The sequence below is a fragment of the Ips typographus genome, linkage group LG3, assembly GCF_016097725.1.
Source record: "Ips typographus isolate SLU linkage group LG3, UJ_Ityp_2.0, whole genome shotgun sequence".
NCBI classification, from domain to species: Eukaryota; Metazoa; Arthropoda; class Insecta; order Coleoptera; family Curculionidae; genus Ips; species Ips typographus.
In genome coordinates, this window is record NC_138424.1 from 20,441,810 (window position 1) to 20,455,376 (window position 13,567).

Sequence of the window (13,567 nt, forward strand, 5' to 3'; positions counted from 1 at the left end):
AATATTGATCAAATTTGAGGCTCCCTAGCGGAAAACCCAATAAATTTTCAGGGAAATGCGTTGATACTTTTAAAAAGGCTATTTTATTAGCTATCCATCGACATATAAAAGTCTATATCATATCAGTCAAATAAGTCAGTTATTCAGACTCAAACAAAACAGTGCATGAAAGTTGAACAAAAAACGTTGATCAAATTTGAGGCTCCCTAGCGGGAAACCCAATAAATTTTCAGGGAAATGCGTTGATACTTTTAAAAAGCCTATTTTATTAGCTATCCATCGACATATAAAAGTCTATATCATATCAGTCAAACAAGTCAGTTATTCAGGTTCAAACAAAACAGTGCATGAAAGTTGAACAAAAAATATTGATCAAATTTGAGGCTCCCTAGCGGGAAAACCAATAAATTTTAAGGAAAATGCGTTGATACTTTTAAAAAGGCTATTTTATTAGCTATCCATCGACATATAAAAGTCTATATAATATCAGTCAAATAAGTCAGTTATTCAGGTTCAAACAAAACAGTGCATGAAAGTTGAACAAAAAACGTTGATCAAATTTGAGGCTCCCTAGCGGGAAAACCAATAAATTTTCAGGGAAATGCGTTGATACTTTTAAAAAGGCTATTTTATTAGCTATCCATCGACATATAAAAGTCTATATCATATCAGTCAAATAAGTCAGTTATTCAAGTTCAAACAAAACAGTGCATGAAAGTGGAACAAAAAACGTTGATCAAATTTGAGGCTCCCTAGCGGGAACACCAATAAATTTTCAGGGAAATGCGTTGATACTTTTAAAAAGCCTATTTTATTAGCTATCCATCGACATATAAAAGTCTATATCATATCAGTCAAATAAGTCAATTATTCAGACTCAAACGAAACAGTGCATGAAAGTTGAACAAAAAACGTTGATCAAATTTGAGGCTCCCTAGCGGGAAACCCAATAAATTTTCAGGGAAATGCGTTGATACTTTTAAAAAGCCTATTTTATTAGCTATCCATCGACATATAAAAGTCTATATCATATCAGTCAAATAAGTGAGTTATTCAGGTTCAAAGAAAAGTAGTGCTTGAAACAGAAAAAACCTAAATCAAACTGATCTTATTACTTTTCAAGAATGTTTTATGATTTTATAGTTTTATGGAATTGATTTTGACAGTTTTCGGGTTCAGCAGACGAAAATTCATCTGAAACTGGCAGCCACATGTCACCACAGTCAAAATTGCACTCATGGAGCTATAAATTGCATTTAACCCAATTCAAACTGATCTTATTGCATTCCAAGTATGTTTAGTTATTTTATACCTTTATAAAATTGAATTTAACAGTTTCTAGGTTCGAAACAGACGAAGAAGCATCTGAACCTAACAGCCAAATGTCATAACTGTCAAAATTGCACTCACAGACCTATAAAATGCATTTAATCTGACTTTAGTATCTTTTGTAGTTTTATAGCTTTATGGAGAAAGTTTTGACAGTCGTCACATTTATACTGAATAAAAATTAGTCAAAAACAGGCAGCCAAACGTGACAGCTGTCAAAATTGTGCTCATGAAGCTATGAAATGCATTTAATTTAATGTAAACTGATCTTATTACTTTTCAGGTATGTTTCGTTGTTTTATACGTTTATGGAATTGAATTTGACCGTTTTCAGTTTCAAAACAGACTAGAAAGCATCTGAAACTGACGACCAAATGTCACCACTGTCAAAATTGCACTCATAGACCTATAAAGTGCATTTAAACTAAATAAAATTGATTTCAGTAGTATTTGTAGTTTTACAGCTTTAGAGAGCGTGTTTTTGGCAATTGCCACATGACACTCCATTGCTTACGAATAGCGCGGTCACGTGATAGTCAGATTATCGTCTGATTGGTGAAAGGAGAAATAACCAAACTTAGCTCAGGCCAAATTAAGGCAGAAACAAGCTGCCAACTGAAACAGCTGTCAAAATAGCATTCATGGAGTTGTAAAATGCATTTTACTCAATCCAAACTGACTTTGTTACTTTTCAAGTATGTTTCGTTGTTTTATACGTTTATGGAATTTAATTTGACAGTTTTAAGGTTCGAAACAGACCAAAAAGCATCTGAAACTGACAACCAAATGACACCACTGTCAAAATTGCACTCATAGACCTATAAAATGCATTTAAACTAAATAAAATTGATTTCAGTAGTATTTGTAGTTTTACAGCTTTAGAGAGCGAGTTTTTGGGAATTACCACATGACACTCCATTGCTTACGAATAGCGCGGTCACGTGATATCTGTCAGATTATCGTCTGATTGGTGAAAGGAGGAATAACCGAACTTAGCTCAGGCCAAATTAAGGCAGAAACAAGCTGCCAACTGAAACAGCTGTCAAAATAGCATTCATGGAGTTGTAAAATGCATTTTACTCGTCCAAACTGACTTTGTTACTTTTCAAGTATGTTTCGTTGTTTTATACGTTTACGGAATTGAATTTGACAGTTTTCAGGTTCAGAACAGACCAAAAAACTGACATCTACTGTCAAAATTGCACTCATAAAGCTATTAAACTAAATACAATTGATTTCAGTATTTTTTGTAGTTTTTTAGGTTTATGGAGAGAGTTTTGACAGTTGGTACATTCATACTTGACCACATTTAAGTCAGAAACAAGTTTCCAACCGAAACAGCTGTCAACATAGCATTCCTAAAGCTGTAAAATGCATTTAACCTAATTCAGACTGTTTTTTCAAGTTTATGACATTGAATTTGAGAGTTTTCAGGTTAGGAACAGACCAGTATGCACCTAAAACTGACAGCCTAATGTCAGCACTGACAACTCAATGTCAAATCAACCCTCAATATACCTAAATTTACCAAAATCACATTGATTTTAGTATATTTTATGCAAGTTTTATGGTTTTTTAAGTCAGAAACAAGCGCCAAAATAGCATTCATGAAGCTATAAAATGTTCCTGTTTGACGAAACAAGTCTGAATAAAATAATTCTCATTCTGGATGTATTTTGGGACACTCTGTACCTAATTGGCTACATGACATGTGACCTTTTAGGATAATTTAACTTGCTCACTGTGTTTGTTTTGACCGTGACATTGATTTTATTCGATGACTGTCTCCTGATTAGTCATAATTACTTAAAGTACTTATGAGATTATTTTTGCCGGTATTTTGCCAACTCACTATCTGTAATAATATCTCATCGATCGTTATTAATCGATTTGGCAAAATATTTTTTAAAAATGGTACATTTTCATGCATTTCAAGTACTTTGTTTACTGTCGATTGCATGTTTTGCCAGTACTCCAGAAGTGTATAAATAGTATTAATTCCCATCTTAAAATGATAACAAATAGAGCTAAAAGGTGACAAAACTTAAAAGTTGTCACGAGTCACACACACCTTATATATAAACTGCAGTAAGAACCACGTGATACCTGTCAAATTTCAGGTTATTCATTGCTTAAGCTTTCTCTAATTCTGCCATATGCAAAATGCAAGACAATTTTGACACCTCAAATCTTTAACTTACGACAGATGACTACTTAACCAAAATTTTATTAAATCTTAGAAAAAAGACCCAAAATACACTTATTCACAATAATTAATAAAAAAACGAACCAATCAATGAAATTAAAACCAAAAAAATGCATTATTTGCAAAACCAACATTGTTAGAGCTTATAACAAGTAGTTATGAGAAAGAGTGAAATAGAAAGTCAAAGATATAGTCAAGAAAGAAAAGGGTAACAACGTAATAGTTCCTTCAGAAAAGCAATGTTGCCAGATCTACCGTTAAAACGGTATATCTACCATTTTTGTGGTTTTTCTACCGTTCTCATGTTTTTTTTGTATATAATCTACCATTTTTAATTATGTTATTGCTATTATGTTGGTTGTGACACTTTTTCAGTTTGAATTGAATAGGAAATTTAATAAGGATTGTAAAAATGCGTCATTTTCTTACTCCAAATTATTCTCTAAAACCACGTGATATCTGTCACTAACGTCAGAATTGTCAACATTTTACTAGAATTTGCAAAAATTACATTTTAACACAGTTTAAAAGAAAAGATGATTTTGTGAGATTTAACAGTTATTTTGACCATTGTCACTTCATAGTCTGGATAAGTAGTCTTCTGAAATCACGTGACAACTGTCAATAACGTCAAAACTGTCAAATCATGCTCAAAAGTTGCCCAAACCAGGATTTAAAAACCTTTTCTTGCAGTATTTGATATAAAACGTGTTTCTGAGAATTATGACAGTTATTTTGACAATTTCCACGTGACCGTCTAACTAAATAGTTTTCTACAATCACGTGTCAACTGTCACTAACGTAAAAACTGTCAAACCATGCTCAGAAAATGCAAAATCAGGATTTAAAAACGTTTTCTTGCAGTACTTGATATTAAACGTGTTTCTGAGAATTATGACAGTTATTTTGCCAATTGTCACGTGGCCGTTTAACTAAATAAGGTTCTACAATCACGTGACAACTGTCACTAACGTAAAAACTGTCAAACCATGCTCAAAAGTTGCAAAAATCGAGATTTAAAAACGTTTTCTTGCAGTATTTGACATTAAACGTGTTTCTGAGAATTATGACAGTTATTTTGACAATTGTCACGTGACCGTCTAACTAAATAGTTTTCTACAATCACGTGACAATTGTCACTAAAGTTAAAACAGTCAAACCATGCTAAAAAGTTGCAAAAATCAGGATTTAAAAACGTTTTCTTGTAGTATTTGACATCAAACGTGTTTCTGAGAATTATGACAGTTATTTTGACAATTGTCACGTGACCGTCTAACTAAATAGTAGTCTACAATCACGTGACAACTGTCACTAACGTAAAAACTGTCAAACCATGCCCAAAAAAATGCAAAAATCAGTATTTAAAAACGTTTTTTTGCAGTATTTGACATTAAACGTGTTTCTGAGAATTACGACAGTTATTTTGCCAATTGTCACGTGACCGTCTAACTAGATAGTATTGTAAAATCACGTGACAACTGTCACTAACGTAAAAACTGTCAAACCACGCTAAAAAGTTGCAAAAATTAGGATTTAAAAACGTTTTCATGCGGTACTTGACATAAAACGTGTTTCTGAGATTTATGACAGTTATTTTGACAATTATCACGTGACCGTCTAACTAAATAGTGTTCTACAATCACTTGACAACTGTCAATAACGTAAAAACTGTCAAACCATGCTCAAAAGTTGCAAAAATCGGGATTTAAAAACGTTTTCTTGTGGTACTTGATATAAAACGTGTTTCTAAGATTTTTTACAGTTATTTTGACAATTATCACATGACTTCTAGCTAAATAATGTTCTACTATCACGTGGCAACTGGCACTAACGTCAAAACTGTCAAACCATGCTCAAAACATTGCAAAAATTAGGATTCAAAAACGTTTTCTTGCAGTATTTGATATAAAATGTGTTTCTGAGAATTATGACAGTTATTTTGTGAATTGTCATGTGACCGTCTAACTAAATAGTGTTCTACAATCACGTGACAAATGTCAGTAACGTCAAAACTGTTAAACCATGCTCAAAAGTTGCAAAAATTAGGTTTTAAAAACGTTTTCTTGCGGTACTTGATATAAAACGTGTTTTTGAGATTTATGATTTTTGACAATGGTCACGTGACTGCCTAGCTAAATTATCCTTGCAAACCACGTGATATCTGTCACTAATGTCAAAACTTAAAACAAAATTATTAATAGAAAATCTAAATTTTTGAAGTACGGTTTTTATAGCTATAATCAATGATTAAAATTATTACTTTAAAATTTTTTAAACAAGACATGTAAAATGAATGAATTTGTTTTGATCTGTCGTTATCTACCGTTTTTTGACTGATTATTCTACCGCCATTAAATATTTTGACTTGGCGACACTGCAGAAAAGTAAGAAATTTGTAAAAAAAAACATCAATTATTGTAACTAATTAAATGTCATAATTTTGAAAACTTCAATAAGATTTTAATGCAAATCGTTAATTATTATTGGAAATATTGATAAAATAATTAAACTCTCAATGAAAATAACATAATTATTAGTGTTGTCAGGAGGTTTATCTGGCAAGTGGAAATTTCCAAAGCTATATATTATTTCAGAGACGTTTTTATTGGAAATATTATTAATAAGATGATTAAATAAGGCAAAACATTGTTGAAACTGTTACAAAACTCCTTAAAATTGTATGCTGAAAGAAAGTTAAAAAAATATGACATGCAGTTTTATGCAATAAATTTGTAATACAGGGTGGCCCAACAAAAATGGTTGTTAATTAAGATTTTCCTGGTGGATTTAAAAAAAAACCTAAACCATCATCACACATTGTATACACCTTCAATGCTGTCAGATCTTTGTTTAGCTTTTTCCGATTGAAATTTCACCCTGTATATCTCTAAAACTACTATGACAAGAAGAATCGAATGACGTAATAATATACAGGGTGTCCTGTATGAAATAGTGCACTTTTTGGCATTTGAACGCGCTGACAGAGTGTGGGGCATTTGGAACTTTCACACTGTATATTCCTGGAACTGTAAATTTTTTATAGATCACATAGTAAAGTAGGCGAAAGAAAACCAGTTAAATCGAATGACGTAATAATATACAGGGTGTATCAATTTAAAATTGTTCACCTTTTAAACTTGTAAAAATTGTCAAAATTGTCATAATTTAAAGGTCATCTCCGAAACTGTGCTAGTTTGTGCAAAAAAATCGTTCATAACTCGCTTATTTGAAAAATTCTGGTTAGATACAGTTAATAACAAAAGAAAGCTAATGAATGGGGCTATCACGTGACGTTGACCGGACTAGGCTGGGTTGTACCGTTTGACCGCTAGAGGACGCCAAATTTGTCTCCGATTTGCCCTTGGGCACTGGAGTCCTCCTTCCTCATCGCCCTGTCCACTAGTTTGACGATGTTTTTGTAAAAGTGGGTGATGAAGTGTTTCAGATATTCGTCGTGAGTTTCGGTGTCTAAACCTTGACGTCCTATCCATTCGACTGTGTACCTAAAATGTTAGTTTTTGTTCAGTCAAAAGATTGGAACTTGGAAGCAACATTTTATGAATTTAAGTAGATCAGTGGAAAATTCAGTGTGAAAATGCAAAAAGAAGACACAGGAATTTCTAACGAAGTACAAGAAGAAGAATACACTGAGTTTGAAGAGATACGGAATTAAATCGAGAAGAATACAGGAGAAAAAGCTGCTGTCAGAAATACAGAATATAGTCAGAGACAAAATCGCCTGTAAAACCCACTTGGAGTGAGAAAATGACTGTTTTAAGCACATTTTTGAAATCCTCATTAAATTTTCTGTCTAATAAACTGAGAAACACTACAAAATTTAGTATGGTCAGGGAGAAAAGCGGTGTCAAAGTTTGAACTGCCAGAAACACAGTTTGAAAGCACAGTCAGGGACAAAATCGCCTGTAAAACCCACTTGGACTGAGAAAATGACTGTTTTAAGCACATTTTTGGAATCCTCATTAAATTTCGTATCCAATAACCTGGAAAAATTACTACAAAATTTGATACAGTCAGGGAAAAAAGCTGTGTCAAAGTTTGAACTACCAGAAACACAGTCTGACAAGATAGTCAGGGACAAAATCGCTTGTAAAACCCAGTTGGACTGAGGAAATGACTGTTTTAAGCACATTTTTGGAATCTTCATTAAATTTCCTATCCAATAACCTCAAAAAACACTAACAAATTTGGTACAATCAGGGAAAAAGCTGTGTCGAAGTTTGGACTGCCAGAAACACAGTTTGACAAGATAGTCAGGGACAAAATCGCTTGTAAAACCTAGTTGGACTGAGGAAATGACTGTTTTAAGCACATTTTTGGAATCTTCATTAAATTTCCTATCCAATAACCTCAAAAAACACTAACAAATTTGGTACAATCAGGGAAAAAGCTGTGTCGAAGTTTGGACTGCCAGAAACACAGTTTGACAATATAGTCAGAGACAAAATCGTCTGTAAAACCCACTTGGAGTGAGAAAATGAATGTTTTAAGCACATTTTTGGAATCCTCATTAAATTTTCTATCCAATAACCTGGAAAAACACTACAAAATTTGATACAGTCAGGGAAAAAAGCTGTGTCAAAGTTTGAACTACCAGAAACATAGTTTGACAAGATAGTCAGGGACAAAATTGCCTGTAAACCCACTTGGAGTGGGGAAAATGACTGTTTTAAGCACATTTTTGCAATCCTCATTAAATTTCCTATCCAATAACTTGAAAAACACTACAAAATTTAGTACAGTCAGAGACAAAAGCGGTGTCAAAGTTTTAACTGCCAGAAACACAGTTTAAAGGGACAGTCAGGGACATAATCGCCTGTAAAACCCACTTGGACTGAGAAAATGGATGTTTTAAGCACATTTTTGGTTTTTTTATTAAATTTCCTATTCAATAACCTCAAAAAACACTACAAAATTTGATACAGTCAGGGAAAAAAGCTGTATCAAATTTTGGACTGCCAGAACCACAGTTTGACAAGATAGTCAGGGACAAAATCGCCTGTAAAATCCACTTGGAGTGAGAAAATGAATGTTTTAAGCACATTTTTGGAATCCTCATTAAATTTCCTATTCAATAACCTGAAAAATTACCATAAAATTTGATACAGTCAGTGAAAAAAGCTGTCAAAGTTTAAACTGCTAGAAACACAGTTTGACAAGATAGTCAGGGACAAAATCGCCTGTAAAATCCACTTGGAGTGAGAAAATGAATGTTTTAAGCACATTTTTGGAATCCTCATTAAATTTCCTATCCAATAACCTGGAAAACACTACAAAATTTTGTTGTTTTTCTTGAATATCTCAGGAACACCAAGTTAGAGGTATAACATTTTTAATTTGTTGATGTGGTCACTATCACTTCTCCTGGTACAGAGAATAACTAAACCAGTAAAATAGTAAAATAAAACGCTAATAAGTTAGTTTTCCTTTACCTTAAATATTCTAAATAAACCTGAAACAATAAAATGACTTATCAGAATATTGACTTTGCTTGTGGTATTTCTCCACTGAAGTTTGAACTTTCAAAAACCCAACAAATTAACCGATATTCAATCATATTGAACCTGTTTCTAATACTCTTAAGTACCCACTCATATATTATGAAACAACTTTTTCCTCTGCACTTTGATCTGTAAATTTTTCATAATCTTTCTGCTTAATAATAATTACAAACAAACTGTGTAATGACTGATAAAAATGTATACTTGGTAACAGGTAAATTCAATTCGATAAGCGTTCCTATAAATGCTTCGAACTTGACTGGGTTCCTTCACAAATCGATTATCGCAAATCAGTCAACATGGTTCAATTGGATGGTACCTACGAATTCGTTTCCCAGGAAAATTTCCTGGAGTATTTGAGGTCTTTGCTGCCCGAAGATGTCGCTCAAAAACAAGCGGCAAACAACACTCCAGTGACGATCAAAACTGCTCCAGACTCTGTTACCGCTTCCTATGCTGGTAAAGATCTTACCTTTCCTTTGGGCAAGGAATTTGAACACACCCTGTCTCTAGGAAAGACTGTTTGGGTAAGTTTTTTTTTTTAACTTAATCTAAAAGTGTGTCTGAAATAGGGCTCAAAAGGCAACGTTGCCATTTTTTTTTTTTTGGTCGCTGAAATCCGAATATTTCCTAACTTTCACCAAAAAAACTGTAATATACACTTTAAGAGATACTTATATAGGAATTGGTTACACATTTGACAACTATGCTTTGTATACACTTATGGCGTTTTCGATTGGCAAGTTTAGTGCAAAACCAGTATATCTGTATCCTGCTCTATCAAATGTTATTAAAACAGTATGGCAATTCACTAAACATACCAACCGAAAATGCTATAAATATGATTTGAAAAAATAATACTCAAAATGCAACGTTGCCACTTTCCGGTCTTTCTGATGACTTGATACCAAACAAACTCAATGAATACACTTTTTGGATGTTCTCTATTAGTGATTTGGCAACTGCGCTTCATGCACTTCCCAAATCACTGCCAAAAGATCAGAAAAATAACTCAAAATGCGACATTGCCACTTAGAAAGTCAGGAACCTAACCTAACCAGACAAAATTAGAAGTATTACTGTTTTTCTTTTTATTTTTTGAACACCCTGTATATGTTCAACTGTCTTAAGGTTAGCAGGAGGTGAAGGAGCACTTCAAGACAGACATTTTCGAGTTTTTCACGGTCGCTGAAACCCGAAAAATGGCGGAGATGCGGAATTTTCAAATTTTTTGATTCAATTTCCAAAAAAAGTCGAATATCTAAGCAACGGTTAGAGTTACGGAAATATTGCAAGGAGTCAAACATGTTCAGAATAACTTTGTGCATCCAGTGAACTAGGTTTCCACCCGTTCAGAAGAATTTTGAATTTTTTTTTCTAGTTTTGATGCAATTTCCAATAAAAAAGTAAAAAAAAGTCGAATATCTCAAAAACGGTTAGAGTTACGGAAATTTTGCAAGGTACCAAAACTGTCCAGAATGACTTTCTGCATCTAATGGACTAGGTTTACACCTGCTTAGAACCGGATAAACGCGGTTACAACTGGCATAGCCTTAATTTCTCATTGAACTGATTTTCTTTTTATTTTTTAAACACCCTGTATCTGCTTAATCGCGTTACGGTTTGCACGAGATGAAAAAGCAGTCGCGGACGAATATTTTGAGCTTTTTACGGTAGTTGAAACCCAAAAAATAACGGAGATATGGAACTTTCAAAATCTTAATGCAATTTTGAAAAAAAAGGTTAAAAAAAGTAATTTTTTTGGATACCCTGTATATGTTCAATCGTGTTGAGGTTAGCTCGACGTGAATGAGCAATTCGAGACAATTATTTTGAATTTTTTACGCTCGTTGAGTTCCCAAAAATGGCGTTGATTTGAAATTTTCAAAATTTTGATGCAATTTCCAATAAAAAAGTAAAAAAAGTAAAATATCTCAAAAACGGTTAGAGTTACGGAAATTTTGCAAGATACCAAAATTTTTCAGAATGGCTTTCTGCACCTGATTGAGTAGGTTTACACCTGCTTAGAACCGGATAAACGCGGTTACAACGGAAAACACGTTTATTTCAAATTTAAATGTTTTTCTTTTTATTTTTTAAACACCCTGTATATGCTTAAGCGCGTTACGGTTTGCACGAGATGAAAAAGCAGTCGAGGACGAATATTTTGAGCTTTTTACGGTAGTTGAAACCCAAAAAATAACGGAGATATGGAACTTTCAAAATTTTAATGCAATTTTGAAAAAAAAAGGGTAAAAAAAGTAATTTTTTTGGAGACCCTGTATATGTTCAATCGTGTTGACGTGAATGAGCAGTTCAAGACAATTATTTTGAATTTTTTACGCTCGTTGAGTTCCCAAAAATGGCGTTGATTTGAAATTTTCAAAATTTTGATGCAATTTCAAATAAAAAAGTAAAAAAAGTCGAATATCTCAAAAACGGTTAGAGTTACGGAAATTTTGCAAGACACCAAAATTTTTCAGAATGGCTTTCTGCACCTAATGGACTAGGTTTACACCCGCTTAGCAACGAGTAAACGCGGGTACAACTGGCAGAACGTTAATTTCAACTTTAACTGTTTTTCTTTTTCTTTTTTGAACACTCTGTATATGGGAGCGACGACATGAAAAAGTAGTTCAATTCGAACATTTTGAGATTTTTACAGTCGCTGAAATCACAAAAATGACAGAGATACGTAATTTTAAAAATGTTGATGCAATTTTCAAACATAAAAGATAAAACAGTCGAATATCTCGGAAACGGTTAGAGTTACGGAAATTTTGCAATACACTAAAATTGTTCAGAATGACTTTCGGCACCCAACGGACTAGGTCTGCACCCGCTTAGAACCGAGTAAACGCGGTCACAACTGGCACACCCTTAGTTTCAGATTTCCCGTTTTTCTTCTTGTTTTTAAACACCCTGTATTTGTTGAATCGTGTTGCGGTTAGCACAAGGTAAAAGAGCAGTTCAAGACGAATATTTTGAGTTTTTTACGGTCGTTGAAACCCCAAAAATGATGGAAATACGAAATTTTAAATATTTTGATACAATTTCTAAAAAAAAGTATAAAATGTTGAATATCTCGGAAATGATTAAAGTCACGAAAATTTTGCAATAGACCATCAAGATTCAAATTTTATGGATTTTGAACACCCTGTATATGTTCAGTCGTGTTACCGATAGCCCAAGGTGAAAGAGCAGTTCAAAGCAAATATTCAGTTCTGAACTGTTCTCAAACTGATTTGGGCCATCTGCATGCATGAACGAACATCAGTATTGCTGTATACTGATTTACAGGACTATATACAAATTACGGTGCAAATGGTCCAAACCCATATTCGAAACAGTTGCGACGTTGTCAGTTGTTTTCGGTCTCTAAAAGTCAAAGTTAACCAAGTTTTGCTGTCTGGTAGCACAGAGGTTCTATATGATTACACTTTTTGGATCTTCTAGTAGTAATTTGACAACTGCGCTTTGTAACACACATAGAATCATGGGAAAAAGGACAAAATGCAACGTTGTCACTTGTTGTCGGTCACTACATTAGCCTGTATAGACCCATTGTAAATTGAGATTACTGCACTACAAAACTAAAAAAACTATTATATTCACTATCAATTTTTGTTCCAGACTACTGCCACTATTAATGGTGACACCATAATCTTCAAAACTAAGTTGACAGCTGACGGCAGTGTAACCGAAGAAAGAGAACTGAAAGTTTCCGATTCTGGACTGATTTCTGTAAGTTTTTTCTTATAATATTGGTACATTCTTGGAAATATTAATTATTTTGTTCTTTCCAGACCTCCTCAAACTCTAAAGGTGTGAAAGCTGTGCGTCATTACAAGAGGGTTTAGAAAATGTATTATTGTGATTTTTGATTCTTAATTTAAATATATAAGTGTTGGTATTATTTTAATATGTTGTTTCTGTTTTTTTTTGTGTCTTTTTCTGTCTTATTCAAGAATTAAATAACTGCAGTACAATTTTTAATTTTGAGATTGAGTTTATAAGTTGGAAGCTGATTGTTTAATCTTACTGACTCATTTGAGGACTAGACTATAATATTTTGAAGTTAACTTAGTGACTCAACAATTTATTAATCGTTACATGGCATTTTTTGAGTGATTCAAATGTATAATAAAATAACTTAGATATAAGTACTTAGAGAAGGTTATTCAGCAAATTTTTTGGTTTATTTTAAGAACCCAAATTGTGATAAACAATCTTAGTACGCGTAAAGTGTATTAACTTAATAATAAAACTAACATTTCACACTTACAAAACTGTAAACTGTAACCGACCACAAATGGTAGGCAACCAGGCAAACAGACTGCAAAGAGCACGTTCCGAAATTAATTGAACCGTGTGGTTTGAACGTTCCTAAATTGCCTTGGGTACTTTAACTTTCAACCAAGCTTCAGTTAATCGTTATTTAGACTGTAACTTTTTTACTGGTATTGTTACAGTCTGAGTGTAAAGTAGGACGGTTTAAATGGGGACACGAATA

At 33.2% G+C, this 13,567-nt stretch overlaps 1 protein-coding gene across 1 annotated transcript; it reads left to right on the plus strand.

The window, feature by feature from the left end:
- The first annotated feature begins 9,314 nt into the window (after positions 1-9,314).
- LOC145726967 (fatty acid-binding protein-like) lies at positions 9,315-12,976 on the plus strand. Its single transcript, XM_081976316.1, has 3 exons — positions 9,315-9,581; positions 12,688-12,798; positions 12,861-12,976. Exons 1-3 carry the CDS (start codon positions 9,354-9,356, stop codon positions 12,912-12,914), a joined length of 393 nt encoding a protein of 130 aa, XP_081832442.1. The 5' UTR covers positions 9,315-9,353; the 3' UTR covers positions 12,915-12,976.
- Positions 12,977-13,567: the final 591 nt, after the last annotated feature.